Source organism: Heptranchias perlo, chromosome 8, assembly GCF_035084215.1.
Source record: "Heptranchias perlo isolate sHepPer1 chromosome 8, sHepPer1.hap1, whole genome shotgun sequence".
NCBI lineage: Eukaryota > Metazoa > Chordata > Chondrichthyes > Hexanchiformes > Hexanchidae > Heptranchias > Heptranchias perlo.
In genome coordinates, this window is record NC_090332.1 from 46,641,276 (window position 1) to 46,659,043 (window position 17,768).

The window sequence follows — 17,768 nt, forward strand, 5'->3', positions numbered from 1 at the left end:
AAAACTGCAACTTTGAGAGGTCAAGATATGCATCTAAACCAGATTTTTGTGCACCTGACATTGCATTTAGTATATTAATCTTGTTATTTTTACCTGATATGCTCCTTTAATGAATTTGGGTATCAAACTAGCCCTTCCCGATTATCTATCTTAGGGTAACCCACCCGGCCCGTGTGAATAACAGCAGATATACCTAAAATAGACAGCACTGCTGGCTCTCAATGTGGGAGGATAGCAAGCTGACACATACCCACTCCAAAGTAGCATTGCTTTCCCTCTCCAGCAGGAATCTGACTCAAGAATTTACGCATCGCAGGTCTGAACACTGTAATATATTCTGTTTACCTGATTGCTACTGATGGAATCTTCTTAGGTTTCATTTCTAATGCAAACTCATTTGTTTTCAATGGTGTCTTTACCAAAAATTATGGATTTGGAGGGGAAAAGCAAAATACTGGGAAATAGCGTGACTAGTCAAGATGGGGTTGTGCCTCCCTTCTCCACCTGTCCAATTTCATGAAGTTCAAATAGAAACATTATTACTTCCATTAATCTAACAATTCAGATAAAGCAAATGGAAAGTAAAAACAGACTTGTCGGCCCACAAAGTCCAAGCACCGGTTATGTGTCGCTAGTCTATGAATAATTTTGCTACTATTCACTCTAATATCCCAGTGAACATTTACAAGCATAAGCCCAACTAATTGGTTTTCACTGGAACTGTTGTGGAACTGACTAGCTCTGAAAACACTTGTTCTATCAAGTGATCTAAGGCATGTTCTTTTGAAAGAAGGAGTGGTCTGATTTAAAAACACATACATTTTGAACACCCTCTAGCCTACGCCATTATCAGCAAGTGTTGGTGGTAGAGCTTTCTGCTGCCTCAGATTTACTTTCTGAAATTCCTACTCCACTTTTCATTATTCTTGTCAAAACTTTTTCAAGACCCTATTTAACCTAGCTTTTGGGTCCCCCCCCTCATCTCTCACACTGTGACTCAGTGTTCATTTCCCATTTGTGAAGCACCTCAAGATGTTTTCTAATAGCTCTATATAAATGCAAGTTGTTCTTTTTGTCCGCCCCATATGTAATTAAGCAATACAAATCAGGGAATTCCAGATTTGATCTCAGGACATAGAAGTCAATTCACTGAATAAATTTGATCATGTTATTGTGAAATATATTTTTTATTTTATTCAAAATCTTATTTTGGACATTAGAAATTTCAATTACTGAGAAAAAAATAGCAGATGAGTTTTTTTTTTAAAAAGTGTTTCAATTATTTCCTTGCTCTTTTTAAAAAAAAAGATATTGGCGGATTCTTCTGACTGGTCATTCATGATTAATGGTTTTTGCAAGTCCTTAGTAGTTTATCGTTGGCATTTTATTTGCTGCTTACTTTGCTTTTTATTTGTATGTTCACTACCAGTTCTGATATGCTGATGTTTTACTTTAAGCCAATCAACAATGTGAGAGGGCTAACGTGTGACAATAGGAAGCAGGTACGACAACAGGAAGAGTATGCAGATACAAAATTTTTAGCATATTATAGATAAAATTTATTTGGTGTGGACACACTATTGCCATATTCACCGGGCCAGGGCTCCACCTGTAAGATTTCATGGCAACTGTGGAAGGGTTTTGTTTTCTAATGTTGGGTTGAATGTCCTTTCATCCCTTTAGGCCAGTTGTATTCTACAATTCAGGCAATAACACACCCAGATACCTTTGGCAATAGAAAACAGATATCAAGATAATGAATGCTACTTAATTTTGACAATAGTAAGCCCATTTTATCCACAGACACCAGAATCCCATCCTCTACACTACTTATTCAGTTCCACCACACCACCAGCTTCAGTAACTCCTCCCGCAATCATGTCATAATACCTCACAATATAAGTAAAAAAGGAGGGTAACTGTAAGGAAGCAGGGTAGTGGTAGAATTATATTTTTAAAGTATTAGTTTAAAGCAAATGGTAGAATTCAAAAATGGGGTTAATAAGTTTTGGGTGATACAACATTAAGCTAGAATAAATTTCAGGTGATACAACCGTAAATTGAAACCTGTTTGATCATATTGTGTGAGGTACTGATAAGAGGACCATTTGATCACATTGTATGGGCTACTGACCATTTGATCACAGCATGAGGGCTACTGATCAAGGGAAGGGCAGATGGGTGAGATTACAATCTTTACACAATCAAAAGGCGAGTTTGCATACTAATTGGGTTTGCACGCGAAGTAAAGTGAACAATACAAGCAAGATGTGATAGTGGAGCCACAGAACCTGGATCACTGGAAGATCAAACGACATGGGAGGAAGTGAAACAGGATATAAACTGGGTGAAAGGTAGAACTCATGGCAGAGAATCGAAGGGCCCTCATCTTCCGTCCAGGCACAACTTGGCATACTATTTTGCCATCCGGCGGAGGTCCCCAAATAACACAGGAGTCCTTCCCACTGGGGATATGGGGTGGAGAATGTTGCAAGGAGCAGTACCCACAAACAGGCTGTGATGCCATTTTATAGACTCCCAGGCTGCCTGTAATTTCTGCGGCCTGGGTGAGTCCATTTTTCATATTTATATCGAGTGTGAGAGTTTGCAGCCCCTACTTCAATATTTGAAGGGGCTGCTCCTCAAGTTTTGGTTGCACTTCAGTCCCATGCTCCTGACCTTTGGCCACTCGGTGAGGAGGGGGCGCAGGCAAATCGGAGGATCTCCTTGTGAGTCTGTTTGTGGGCCTGGCCAAGGTGACCATCTACAGGTCCAGGTTGGACGCAGCCCTTGGGGGCTATCTCTTCGACTGTCTGCCTCTCTTCCATGGCATTCTCCGTGCCCGGGTGGCCCTGGAGAAGAAGCATGCAATGTCTGCCGGTACACTTGGGGCTTTCCATGACCAGTGAGCACCGCAGGGACTGGAGTGCAAAACAGACTCGGACAATAAAATTATTATTGGTTTTCTAATTGATCTGTCAAGATGACATGGGTTGGCCCAGTGTCATCAATAAAGGGACTTGTTTATACCTATCACCCACCCCCACCCCCCCCCCCCACTTTAAGGGGCTTAAATGGGAAAAAAAACCAGGAAGAGGCAGGGGTTATGTCTCTACCCAGAGGAGTGGGTAATATCATTTTTATTGTATCTATTACCTTAGATGGTAAGACTGTTAACAATCTGACTTGTTAACTGTGCTTTGTCTTGTACTAAATAAAACTCTAATTACCACAACCATTTTGGTATGACTTACATAAAATTACTTATAATCCTTAGCAATGGTTTGATTGCTAGAAAGGGTCCCAATGGCAAGATTCCTTTGGCATCAGTTTTATTGTTTTAATGTTACACATTGGCATAGATTTTCCGATCAGGTATTACTAGTTGACAACGTGTTATTCCGTACCCATTTGCCCAATAGCACGCTGACTCCATCTAATTTTGAGGGATCAGCTTTATTTACATAATATGGATGAGTTTCCAATCCATATTAGATCCGGTGTTGACAGCTCACTAGGGAGAGGGGGAGTACAGAAAAGGAGGGCAGATCTGATGCTCTCTGTGTCCCTGCCCACCTGGCTGCACTGGGTGAAAGGATTCAGTACTGTACCTTCTCCCCATTGAAGAAACGCAAAAGAAACGTTGGTAGAAAGCAGGGTCATCCCAAATATATTAGTGCCAGCACAGGAGGTCTATTAAAACTAGAGCTGGTATTGTTTTAATAGTGCCCATTCACTTGTGATATAGTTACTAGGATATCACTGCATCCTAATAAGATTCCATTGCTTTTGTTTAGTAGGCTGAGGGAACAGTAGTGAATCCCTGCACCAGAGTAAAAGCCCCCTGAAGCATAACACAAATAATACTCAGTAAGAAATACTTAGTAAGAGATGCCAAAAAACAAACCATTAGGGAACATTCCCTCCCCAATAATTAATTTTCCTCCTTTTTCCTCTTCCACACCACACACCCTTTTCATGCAAAATAATGGACTGAAGATCTGCTTTCAGTTGTTCCCCAGAGGCATTCTTTACCCAGCTGATAGCAGGAGCACATGAATGTTGTGGGGTGTTCAGCCGTTTTGACTCACTTCCTCTCCCCTCCTCCATATGGAAGCGCTTGTCATGGTTGGGATCAAACAGTGTCCAACCACTCGTGCTGAAAGCTGGAGCATTTTTGAGCATAATACTGCTTGTAATTTGACTCTCTACAGAAAGTTAGTGCCTACCTTTCTGAGGTTACATCAAGCAGGTCCTTTGGATCTTCAAGTATCATTGCGTAGCATCTGGTTGAAAAGTTTACTGTGAATTTTTTGCAAGCTGCAACATCCTTCACCAATTCAAGGAAACTAATATCAATTCCTTAACAAACAAAATGAGGAGGTTTGAGTAATTAATCTTCAGGCAATACCAGTGTTACAATTCAATCTTGTAGTTCAAAAGCACTAGGATCATGGCTTTCCTTACAGGACAATGGAATCCCTTCTGTTATAGTTGGGACGAGCTTTCTTTTAAAGACAACATTGCAACATACCCACAGAATAATTATTCACTGATAAGAGTTTGACATAATGAATGAGAATGTCATAACTTGTAAATCTGCATCTTAGCTCAGTTCTGTTGGCTTCAGGAAAACTCCCGATTGTGCCATTAACATTCACCATTTGGCAGAAATACTTTAAAATAGAATGATGTGGATCTACCGCACAAATTTTCCACAACATTCACCTGAGGAAGGAGGAAGCCTCCGAAAGCTTGTGAATTTCAAATAAAATTGTTGGACTATAACTTGGTGTTGTAAAATTGTTTACAATTAAAATAGAATAACATTGTTTTTGGATTTATGTTAATTATATGTAACTGATTTTTTAAAAAAAAGTCCTGTGATGAGACTCTACAGCCGATTTTCCAATTGGCAGGCTGAGCCCTCCTGATGTAATATGGGTGTAAGGAGACCAGGAAATTGAACATCTAATATTGGCCCAAAAATTGCTGTGGCAGGCCAAAGAACAGCGCCCACTGTTAGTTAGACTTGCCCATGCTCGTTTAATGTCGACGATATTTAGCCCTCCAAGTTACTGGAAGTGCGAGAAGGAAATGGCACGGCGCCCCCTACAGTCCATCTGAGATCTGAGTGAATAGCGCAAGCAACTGTGTATCTCCTTAACCAATCAGACTAAAGGATTGTTAAATGAACAGAGAGAGAAAAAAAAGACAAAGTAAAAAAAATGTTTAATATTTTTTTTAATTTCCAGCAATTAAAACCTGAAGGAATGAGACTCCACACCTGTAACAGTTAATTTTAAGTGCCAGAGAGATTGACTGGCTGTAATTGACACTTATCATGTCATTAAAAGGGTATTTAGACTGAAATGGACAAGCCCTAACTGTGTGGCGAGTTTGGTTCGTATCTACCGCACAAATACAGGAACTTCACACCACTCAATGCCTTTGAATGGGGAGCCAGGCAGCGAGATGCCATTTTCGGGAAGCTAACAGCAAAGCGGCGCATCTCCGACAGCAACATTTTGATTTCCCCGTTTAATCGCACATCAGCCCTCACCTGAAGTTGTGGTGGCATTTGTCCATAAATAATGGTAAGTGCCATTATCGCTCGCAGTTATTTATGTACAAATGATTTTGTACATAAATCGTTTATTTATGTATGATGATGCATGATTAGAACTCAAGCACTTTGTAAGCTTTATTTTACATGCATCCTGCATGCAAAGGAAGGAGTTGGTGCCCTAAAGTACTTAGCGATCTTTAAGTAAAAGTACCAGTATTACTTCTACCCATTCACACCAGGCTTTAAAGGTAAGCTGCACGTGGAAGACAGCAATGAAAAAGGAGTTCTGTAAATTGACTCCTACAATACCATTTTTCACTTGAGCATCAGTGCATCTAACTGTAAGCTACAGGGTCTAGTGGTTTTTTTGGCAATTCACTCTTAAATTAATGCTGAGAGTTGCTTTGTAAGTTCCCTGGTGGAGGTATTTCATGATTTCAGTGGTACAAGGTGAAAGAAGACACTAGATAAAAGAAGAAACATTTTGGACAAAGTAGCAATAAAGTATTCCCAATGTATTGCCCTACAAATGCTCAGTACATGTACTTCTTAATTTTTTTAACCTCAGCATTTCACCTTGGTGACAATGTGTTTTACTTACTAATCTTGTATTCCTTCTAGGTATGTCCCTAGAGGGAAGCAGAGAAATAGTTTTCAGATGCTGGAGTATCAGAAACATACAAAAGGGATGTGAGTACACGTACATGTTAGAAAGATTTTTTTATGTGAAGCCCTTTTAAGATGTCAGTGTGCCAACAGTTTTAGGTAAAATTTCAGCTGCTGCATGGTAAGCATTCAAAGGGTTGGCAGGTAGTGTAAATTAGAGAATACAGTTCGTGGTATGCACACTTTGCCCATCTATTTGGTAATGCTGAGTAGCTTTTCCTTAGCTGATCTCATCCACCTGCAAATTTTTCCACATTTGAAGCCAGATCCTCTAGATGGTGGACACATTAACCTCCTATGGACTTCTCTCCTATGGAGGCAGTGCCTTGGATTGCCAAACAGGGTAACTCTCCTGTGCCCTGCTACTTACAGCAGCACATCCACTGCTGCATCAGGAAACTCTGGTTTAGAAATGTCACTGCTTCTTTTTCACACTGCATGGTGTTGAAACAAGTTTTTAACCGTACTTCACCCTCAACCTGCTTTCTTCAAAGAAGCTGCATTTTCTTTTAAAATTCAACTTGCTCGCTTTAAAAAGAAAATCAAATTAGAATGAGGAAAAACACACTGGGCTCGAATTTAGCAGGCCTGCGGGTTCCCAGCGGGTGGTCCTCCGGGAGCGTGGAAAACGCGGACGGGTAATTGTGTGCGTCCCCCACGCGATCGCGGGATAATTGGACCCATTAAGGCCTGCTTCCGGGTTCTGCGCTCCCCAGCTGCGTGCCGGCCGGCTGCGCATGCGCAGTACCGTCGACGCGATGTAGGAGCTCCAGTTAAAGGGGCAGTCTCCCAAAGCCCCTCCTGCTGCAAGCAAGAGGTCTGGGAGAATGGCTCAACCAAGGGGAAAGGCTGCGCCCCGTTTTTCAGATCTGGCACTGCAGCTGATGCTGGAGGGCGTGAGGAGGAGGAGGGAAACACTCTTCCCTGAGGATGGGCGCAAGTTCCCTGCCGCCGCAACCAGGAAGGCATGGGCAGAGGTGGCGGCGGAGGTGAGCAGCAGGGGCAACACCCCAAGGACTTGGGAGCAGTGCCGCAAGCGCTTCAATGACCTGACTAGGTCTGGCAAGGTGAGTACACCAACGCACCCTCCCACATCCCGTCCCCACCATCACGCCAAGCAGATCACAACCCCCTCCTGCACAGCCACCACTGCGCTCCATCAGCAATCCTCACAGCCACTCATTCACCATCCTCGCCGTGCACGCAAGTACCCACCGTCCCTGACCCCACCCGAACACTACCACACACCCCAATCCCCATGCAATGGGATGGGCACGTGGCCCACACTTCCTCCCATCCGTTCCGCGCCACGCTCAACCCAACCACACCGATGCTCGATGCGTCTCACGATGCAAGACGCACCCACTCACACATCTGTGTTTTGCCTTCACAGGAGAAGAGGAGCAAGAACAACCGCGAAAGGGCACGCACCGGAGGTGGGCCGCCGCAAGTGGTGGAGCTCACCGACGCAGAGGTGGAGGCGCTCAACCTCGCCCGCACGCGACATTGCCTGTCGGTGGCCGATGGCGAGTGTGTCGCTGCCGAAACGGCCGGTAAGGGAAAGCTGACACTCAACACCCATGATCGCGAGTGACCGTATCATCACCTGCCATCAGGCGCACTGTCAAGTTGGTCCACATGCCTCAAAGTGCCCTCTGTTCTCTTGCAGGTCCGTCTTTGGATCAAGCGAGCGTGGAGGGCGATTCCTCAGAGGACATGGCGGTCTCTGAGGGTGCATCGTCACATCAGAGCCAACCATCCACCAGCGCAGAGACACGCACCTCGGTGGGTCCCCCTCGCCAACTAGTTGGGGTAGCACTTGGTGAGTCACTGCGCACGAGTGAGCATGAGCAGACCCTGGTGGCAGGGGCAGCCGCGGAGGGTCCGCGACGGAGGGAGCACTCATCTCCAGGCTCTGCTCAGCCGGACCCAGATGCTGAACCCAGGGGGCCACCAGAGAAAAAGGAGAGTCGTCGAGGGCCACCAGCTAATTGCTGAGGTGCTGGCAGAGGTGCCGCGCGCATTGTCCACAATAGCGCAGGCGATGGAGGAGTCCACCTCCTGCATGTGGGCATTGGTGGCGCAGGCACAGGAGGGTACCGGCGACACAGTGTCGCGGGTAGGTGCGGGACTGTCTGCGGTGGAGGACAGGCTGGCCTCCCTCGAGCGTCACGCACAGCTCCACTTCGAGTCCTTGCAGGCCCTCACAACGTCTGTACGGATTCAGGGTGAGCAACATTCCGACGCCACCAACAGGCTGAGGGATACACTAGGGGTGACCTTGCAAGGCCTCACACATGCCATCCAAACTGCCGTCCAGCAGGGTGGAAGGGGTGATGTGGGCCGAGGCCAAGAGAGGGATGATGGTGACCGGGGACATGGAAGCGGGGACGCCTCTCAAGGCGTCCCCACGTCCCACCCGTCGCCCACCTCTCAACCAGCACCCGCAATGGTGCCTCCTCTCCAGGTGGCCGAGTCTGCCCCTGCCCCGGTGCAGGAGGAGCAGTCTGTGGAGGTGCCCTCACGGGCACCGAAACCCAGGGGCCGTCCGCCAAAAGCATCTACCCGGTCAAGGCAAGAAGACGAGCAACCTGCCACTACCTCTGCTGGAGCCACAGGGGTAGCACCACGTAGGGGTTCCCGGAGAAGAATTCCAAAGGCCTTATAATCACAAAGGGAATACACCAGGGTGTTTATTATTTTGTACTTTGTTTCTTAAATGATGTCACATTCCACATATTAAATAGTCTATTCTCACCACTCCTGCCACCTCTCGTCCATTCTTCCGCGGCTTGTGCAGTAGTTGCGTTCCGTGGAGGCCATCATGACGGCGAACACCTGCTGCCACCCATTGGGCACACTGCTGTGGGTGCAGGATTACTGGCAGCACTCTTCAGTGGAGGGGGCTGGTATGGCCGCTCGCATGTGCAGGTGAGGAGATGCGAGCGCCTCGCAGTGTCTGACTCTAGGAGAACCGTTGACGTATGAGTGCGTCCCTGGCCCGGCGACCATCCCGGTGAGTCGCGGCTCGGCGCATGGGTCGTCCAACATCCTCGGGCGCGTCCTCCTCCTCCGCCTCCTCCTCCTCCTCCTCCTCCTCCTCCTCCGCCTCCTCCTCCTCCTCCGCCTCCGCCTCCGCCGCCTCCGCCTCCGCCTCCTCCGCCGCCTCCGCCTCCGCCTCCGCCTCCTCCTCCGCCGCCTCCTCAATGTGGGTGGCGGGTGTGGATGGGGCCTCCTCCAGCGGCACCCCTCTCTGTTGGGCCATGTTGTGCAGGGCACAGCAGACAACTATGATTCGTCCCACTCTGAATGATGTGTATTGGAGCGCTCCCCCAGAACGATCAAGGCACCTGAAGCGCATCTTGAGAAGCCCTATGGTCTGCTCAATTGTAGACCATAGGGCTGTCATTGTACCGACGCTCCGGCTCGGTGATGGGGTTCCTCAGAGGTGTCATGAGCCACGTGTGGAGGGGATACCCCTTGTCGCCGAGGAGCCAGCCGTTGCCGGCGTTGGGTGCCTGCAGGATGGGCGGGACGGCGGACTCCCTGAGGACGAAGGCATCGTGGCAGCTGCCGGGGTATCTGGCGCACACGTGTAGGAATCTCTGGCGGTGGTCACAGATGAGCTGGGCGTTCATGGAGTGATACCCCTTCCTGTTGATGAACAGCCCTGGCTCATGCGGAGGTGCCCGTATTGCGATGTGGGTGCAGTCGATTACACCCTGCACCCGTGGGAAGCCGGCCATGGCATGGAATCCAACCGCCCTCTCCATCTGGCTGCGCTCGTCCATGGCGAAGTTGATGTAGTGGGAGGCCCTGCGGAACAACCCATCGGTGACCTGCCTTATGCACTTGTGTGCAGAGGACTGACAGACCCCAGTGATGTCCCCGGTGGCACCCTGGAAGGAACCGGATGCGAAGAAGTTGAGGGCAGTGGTGACTTTGACGGCGACAGGTAAGAAGATGCTGCTTGGTCCATCAGGGAGCAGCTCGTTGTTAAGGAGGCTGCAGATGTCGGCGACTACCTGGCGATTGACTCTGAGCCTCCGTATGCACTGCTCCTCGGAGAGGTCCATGAAGCTGAGCCTCGCTCTGTACACCCTGTGCGGAGGGTAGTGCCTCCTGCGACGCATCTCTCTCTGCGGTTGCCCTCCCTCCTGCTGTGCAGGTGGGTGTGCCGCAGCACCGTGTTGGGGGGCCCCACCTCTCCGAGGCGGACGGCGTGGACTGCGAGGCTGCTGGGGCTGGTCATCCTGTTCGTCCTCCGACGATGTCAACGCACCACCCATCTGGCAGGTGTTGGTGTGAGGGGTTGTGCAGGGTAGGTGGGTGGGTCCTCGGACTGGGGCTGCGGTTTCGTGTCGGTCTGTCCTCTGGCTTGGCGGGGGTTGGTGGAGGGCAGGGGTTGCCCTATGTGACGCGGTGGCCTCCTGCGTGGGTGAGGGCGCTCCCCCGTGGAGCGCACCTTGGCACCTGCCACAGGCTGCTGGCTGCAACACGCCTGGTTTGAAGGGTCCTGTTTCCCCCAGTGTGGGAAACTGACTGCTTTGAACGTAAAATCCCACACTTCCTCTTTTGACAGCTGCTTCAGCTCATTAACTGACCACAACGAGCAAGTTAAGTGCTCTCAAGTGGAACCCGGCTGGCTTTAATTGCCTGCGGGATTCCCACCAGCGGGGCTTGCGCGCGCAGCCCCGCACGTCAGCGCGGTACCCGGAAGTGGCCGGGATTTCGTCCGAATCCGGTCACGTGATCGGAGATCGGGATTTTCGGGGCCCCCCCGCTGGAAACCCGCAGGTAACCCGACCCTAAAATCGAGCCCACTGTCTGTGGGTGCACGAAGGTGTGCCTCTCTTTTGCTCTCTGTACCATGGATGTTGGCAATTAGAATCCATTTCTCACAACTGTAAGCAATTACTTTTTCTGACCATCAACAAAACACAGGTAAGATAATTATTTGACTTCATAAGTTAACTTTTTAAAAAAAACAACTGAATTAACATTAGCCTGAAGTGAGGTGAGAGTGACTGCCCTTGACATCAAGGCAGCATTTGACCGAGTGTGGCACCAAGGAGCCCTAGTAAAATTGAAGTCAATGGGAATTGAGGGGAAAACTCTCCAGCGGTTGGAGTCATACCTAGCACAAAGGAAGATGGTAGTGGTTGTTGGAGGCCAATCATCTCAGCCCCAGGACATTGCTGCAGGAGTTCCTCAGGGCAGTGTCCTAGGCCCAACCATCTTCAGCTACTTCATCAATGACCTTCCCTCCATTATAAGGTCAGAAATGGGATGTTCGCTGATGATTGCACAGTGTTCAGTTCCATTTGCAACCCCTCAGATAATGAAGCAGTCCGAGCCCGCATGCAGCAAGACCTGGACAACATCCAGGCTTGGGCTGATATGTGGCAAGTAACATTCGCGCCAGACAAGTGCCAGGCAATGACCATCTCCAACAAGAGAGAATCTAACCACCTCCCTTTGACATTCAACAGCATTACCATCGCCGAATCCCCCACCATCAACATCCTGGGGGTCACCATTGACCAGAAACTTAACTGGACCAGCCACATAAATACTGTGGCTACAAGAGCAGGTCAGAAGCTGGGTGTTCTGTGGCGAGTGATTCACCTCCTGACTCCCCAAAGCCTTTCCACCATCTACAAGACACAAGTCAGGAGTGTGATGGAATACTCTCCACTTGCCTGGATGAGTGCAGCTCCAACAACACTCAAGAAGCTCAACACCGTCCAGGACAAAGCAACCCACTTGGTTGGCACCCCATCCACCACCCTAAACATTCACTCCCTTCACCACCGGCGCACTGTGGCTGTAGTGTGTACCATCCACAGGATGCACTGCAGCAACTCGCCAAGGCTTCTTCGACAGCACCTCCCAAACCCACGACCTCTACCAACTAGAAGGACAAGGGCAGCAAGCACATGGGAACAACAGCACTTGCATGTTCCCCTCCAAGTCACACACCATCCCGACTTCGAAATATATCGCCATTCCTTCATCGTCGCTGGGTCAAAATCCTGGAACTCCCTACCTAACAGCACTGTGGGAGAACCTTCACCACACAGATTGCAGCGGTTCAAGGAGGCGGCTCACCACCACCTTCTCAAGGGCAATTAGGGATGGGCAATAAATGCTGGTCTTGCCAGCGATGCCCACATCCCATGAACGAATAAAAAACAACACAATTCTCTGACCGCAGTGCCTCAAGCCCTGATTTTAACCCTGGTCTCGTTCGGGTCGGGCAGACAGGAAACTCCTGCAGACAGCTGAGCATGAGCCCTGGGCCATTTTAACTTCCGAGCCTCTGGACTGTCTCCTGCCTGAAGCCGATGATGCAAAAGCCAGGGGTCGAGAGCCCGGCACTGTTGGGGACCCAAGTGAATGGTCCACAGTGAGGCAGTGGCCGGGCTGTTGTGGCCGGTGAAGGGGAAGTGGAGGCACAAGGTTTCCTTGTTGGGCCAAAAGGAGCACTCCTGCTCCTCCTGGGCCAGAGGGAACCCTAAGAAAATATTTAGAAAATTTACTTGGGCCTCCTGCCCGATGCCGATTCCTGCTAGCTTTAGCTGGCGGACTCAGTCCCACGTGGGCTTCCCAATCCCTCGACTTAAAATCCGTCATAGTTCAGATAATGCCATCGGGCCGCGACTTTAATTAGTTCCCCGCGTGCCTTGGGAGGGGCAGTCTCCACGCTGCCGGAATGCCAGCAATCAAAATGATATGGGGTGGGAACGCGATATAACACCCCCCCACCACCATTTTAACTATCCACCTGTCCTGTTTGCGCTGGGTGGACAGGATTAAAATCCAGGCTTCTCTCTCTCTCTCCACCCCTCAACTTTATATACTTTCTCTAGTTTACACAACATAAAACAGGATATAATCAATACACTGTCATTTCTTCACTCTCACACACAAACACAGCCTCTCTGTTTTAAAAAAATACACTCAATGTAACTTTACCTGAATAAAACATCTAACATTTGTCCTATAGCTTTTCTTCAAATAATTTTCAAAAACAACTGAACAAAAGCTGCTAGAATCATACGAATTAAGAGCAGGACTAGGCCATTCGGCCCCTCGAGCCTGCTCTGCCACAATAAGATCATGGCTGCTCTGATTGTGACCACAACCCTACTTTCCTGTCTACCTATTATAACCTTTGACTCCCTTATTAATCAGGAATCTATCTAACTCAGCCTTAAAAATATTCAATGACCCTGCCTCCATCGCACTCTGGGGAAGGGAGTTCCACAGACTCACGTCCCTCAGAGAAAAAATTTCTCCTCCTCTCTGTCTTAAAATGGGAGACCACTTATTTTTAAACTGTGGCCCCTAGTTCTAGTCTCTCCCACAAGGGGAATATCCTCTCAGCATCTGCCCCTTCTAGTCCCCTCAGGATCTTATATGTTTCAATAAGATCACCTCTCATTCTTCTAAACTCCAGTGTATACTGGCCCAACCTTTCCTCATAAGATAACCCCCTCATCCCAGGAATCAGTCGAGTGAACCTTCTCTGAACTGCCTCCAAAGCAATTATGTTCTTTCTCAAATAAGGAAGCCAAAACTGCACACAGTATTCTAGATGTGGTCTCACCAATGTCCTGTACAACTGTAGCAAAACATCTCTACTTTTATATTCCATTCCCTTTGCAATCAATGACAACATTCCATGTGCCTTCCTAATCACTTGCTGTACCTGCATACTAACTTTTTGTGATTCATGTACTAGGACACCCAGATCCTTCTGTACCTCAGAGTTCTGATCAATCAAAAGGAAAATATTCAACCAAAACAGCTGATTGAATGATAGTGATGCACCTTGGAAAATCAGGTACACTGCACATTCTCAGGGTGCACAATCCAAGTGCAGCGCACAGTATCACAGTTCTGTGCAAAAATATCTAGGAACAGCAGCACCAGAATGAAATAGTTTTGAAACCCTACACACTGCACTTCACACTTTTATTGCACAACATCTGACCCAATCCATTTTTTGTTTTTAAAACAGGTCAGCCTTCTGTAGGTAAATCCAATGCTCCCGCTATTATTTATTTATATACTAAAAATGACCGTTGGGAACAATAACACTGAAACTAATATATTTACAAAGTCCTACATATTTTATTTGGTATTAATTTTGCAGCATATCAAACTCATACAATTCTTTCATTATTTACAGATCGTGATCAGGAGAATTCAATTATTTGCAGGTCAGAGGAATTCATTATTTATTGGTCAGGGTCACGTGAATTAATTCATTCCTTGCAGGTCAGAAAAATTCATTAATTATTTACAGGTTACAATTGGGAGACTTCATTAGCTATTGCCAGTCGTCCTCACATTGTGAATGGCAGTGCCAGTAGAGGAATCAAATATATTTACATACTTCTGTACTTTATTTAATATTTCTGTTGCAGTACATGAAAGAGGGAAGCAATAAAATTGTTATAGTAACAAAAATATCTGGCATCGTTCTCAGTTACTGTGCAGGCCTAGAGCTTAGGAAGGCTTAGCTGTAAGTATATTACAGTCACAGGGTGGTAAGTATTTGTAAGCTTGAAAAAATGTGAATAAAGCAAGTTTTAGTAATAATAGATGTGATGCAAATGGGAAATGGAAATAGGTATGACAGCAAGGACGCTTCTGCAAGCATACGTGACAAAATATATTGAAAATATATCTATTTATATATTCATTCATGTACCATAAAATACAGCATATAAATTATATAGTCTTGTAGGTTTAAATTTGTTCTAGGGATGTGGGTGACACTGGCAAGATTGCATTTATTGCCCATCCCTAGTTGCTCCGAGAAGGTGACAGTGAGTCTTATCCTTGAACTGGTGCAGTCCTTGTGATGATGGTGTGCCCACAATGATGTTAGATAGGTTTTCTGAGCCACAAAGCTAGATAGTGGCTTTTGCCCTGGTGCAATGTAAGATTTTACTGAACAGTTAGTGTACGATCACAGCTGCAACTGTTACACTCGTTCAAACAATAAACCCAATATTGCAGCAGTTAAGTTGAGTCATTATTGAATATATATGTAAACTTTATGTTAATATAATGATCTTAAAAAGCAAAAAGAACTTACAATATTTAGCTTATTAGCTTAATAAATTATAAATGTGCTTTCATGGTGGGGAAGGATAGAGAGAATGGTTTATAGATTGGCAATTACTATGATGGCTGATCAGCAAAGATTTTTTGTATGAAATGTTATATACATTGAGTTACATGTATTTTGCTCCCTTTGTATACATCATACCTCCAAATATGAAACAAGTTGTCCAGTTGATAATATTGTCATCCATAAGAAGATTGCGCAAACTGTTCTGATCTTTGGAAAACACTGTATATGTAAGTGTAGATTCAACTGGATTGCATATTTCTTCCTGCACAATAGAGAACAAAAGTAAGTCAAAGTTATGATTGATTCATTCATCTGATAAATGAAAAGGGACAATCCTTCCTCAATAATCTCCCTTCATTTAAAAAAAACACATGGCAACTTCTAAATTTTAATAAGTACATATAGTAGAGCCCCTCACCTCACCTTGATAAGTCTATATAGTCAAGCTCCTCACCTCATCTTGATAAATATAGTACAGGATGGCAGTTTATGTGATAATATAGTAACTGTGCAGACGTCATTTAGGGACTGATCAGGCCTGGCTGCAATATCTTCCAGTTTTGAATAGGCTGCCAACACTCACTATCTAGGCTTAGATAGGAAGGATAGCCACTTAAGCAAGGTACCATTGCCTGTGGAACCACAGCCCAAAAGAGAATCACACCTTCAGTAGAGGAACAGAGAAAAGGATGTGAAAGATAGAGCTAAACAAAACAGGGAGAGTCAGAAGTATAAAACTGATGGAAAACAATGAGGCAGAACACACGGCAAACCAGACAAGAGAGACTGAATTGGCTCATAGGCATAACATCACTCCTAGTTTGCATTGGATCAGAGATGTAATGGATTACTAGGCAGCTCAACAAATGCATTGTATTGGTGCATTGCACTATGAAGTGGGAAAGATATGGCTTTGTTTCTTTAACTATTTGCTATTTGGGGGAGATGCTGAGCATAATCAAAATACCTCCCCATAAGCAGGGAAGCAAATAGATGGTGAAGACACCCCTAATTGCTCTTGTGCACTTCCTAGTAGCTCTGTACAGTACAACTGTGAGCAGACTACTTATGCTACCTCACCTGGTGAATGGCACCCATAGCATGGAAGAATATAAGTAGAGGGGGAATATAAATAATGAGCCAGAAATCACACAGAGCGACGAGGCATCACTCATTGCAGCTCCTGCGAATTAAAGTAACGAAAATACTTACTGCGGGCTCTGTAGCGTCGAATTGCATGATTTTGAATTTCTAAAAAATTTTGCGCTATCAACCCAGTCTTTGAGCAGCGCGAGTTGATGCGGCTTGGAACACTCAGAGTAGAAGACACGCTCACAAAATCTGTCAGAAAGAAAAGTCACGCTCACAAGCAGGCAAGCAGACTTCATTCATTTAAATGTATTCTAGGCGTCATTGTAAATAAAAAATTTACATTTTTATTAATATAAAAAGCCAAAGAAATAATTGAATTAAAGAGACAGAAGGGAAAAGTAAAAAAAAATTAATTTTTAAAAAAAAAATGACCACAAACTATTAAAATGAGTAATAGGAGATTCCACATTTTTAAAAGTTAATTTTTAGTTGTTTGGCAGTCATTAAGACTAACAACACTTTTAAAATTTAAGTTAGACCTGGTATTTTTAAGCATACCTATTTGGTGGCGTAATTAGTTACTTTCCAGCTGGGCAGATAAGCAAGTTGCTGCTTTTTCAGTGACTTCAGTGATTGCAGCATGCGATGGCCCTTTAATTCAAAGCTGTCAAATCACCAGCGAACCAATAGGAGCAAGTTCATAATTTCTGCGTTTTAGTGGGAACTTGCTCCTTCGATTCACAACTAAAAACGGTGAGCGCTGTTGAGCTCCTCCATTATTTCAAGAGCAATTTCTGGTCCACTGAATTATTGGTATGTCACACCAATTATTTGTTTTACAAGCATTTTCAAATTGAGAATATTTTACAGCTTCGCTTTTGTACTTGCTAAATTAAAGTTAGGTGGGGAACTGGGTGGCTCAGAGTGAGAAGTGATCTTGACACTGGGTACCTGAAATAGGAAGAATTTTTCATTTAAAAAAACCCCACTAGGCTATGTGGACTCCATCCTGCACCATATCCTAATGTATTTCTGTATTATATCTTTTCTTATGAATTTTTAGCTAGCCAATGTATTTCAAATGTAAGTCTTTGAGCTGCACTGTGAAAGCATCTCCTAAACTGTGGCAGATGAAGTTTAATGTGGGGAAGTGTGAGGTCATCCACTTTAGAACTAAGAAAGATAGATCAGAGTATTTCCTAAATGGTGGGAAGCTAGAAACTGAAGGAGCAGAGAGATTTAGTGGTCAAAGTACAGAAATCACTAAAAGCAGATACAAAAAATAATTAA

General features: G+C 45.9%; 1 protein-coding gene across 4 annotated transcripts in view; it reads right to left on the minus strand.

Annotated features, from left to right (window-relative positions):
* Window positions 1-17,768, minus strand: part of LOC137324599 (glycine N-acyltransferase-like protein 3) — a 31,779-nt gene that overhangs the window by 996 nt on the left and 13,015 nt on the right. For 3 of the 4 annotated variants that reach the window (XM_067989079.1, XM_067989080.1, XM_067989078.1), the window contains 2 exons: window positions 15,522-15,648; window positions 4,230-4,362 (listed from right to left, as the gene is read on the minus strand). In XM_067989079.1, coding sequence (XP_067845180.1) covers window positions 4,230-4,362; window positions 15,522-15,648 — 260 coding nt within the window. Of the gene's footprint in view, window positions 1-4,229; window positions 4,363-15,521; window positions 15,649-16,598; window positions 16,724-17,768 lie in introns of those variants that run through there. The other variant, XM_067989081.1, reaches the window with a different exon arrangement.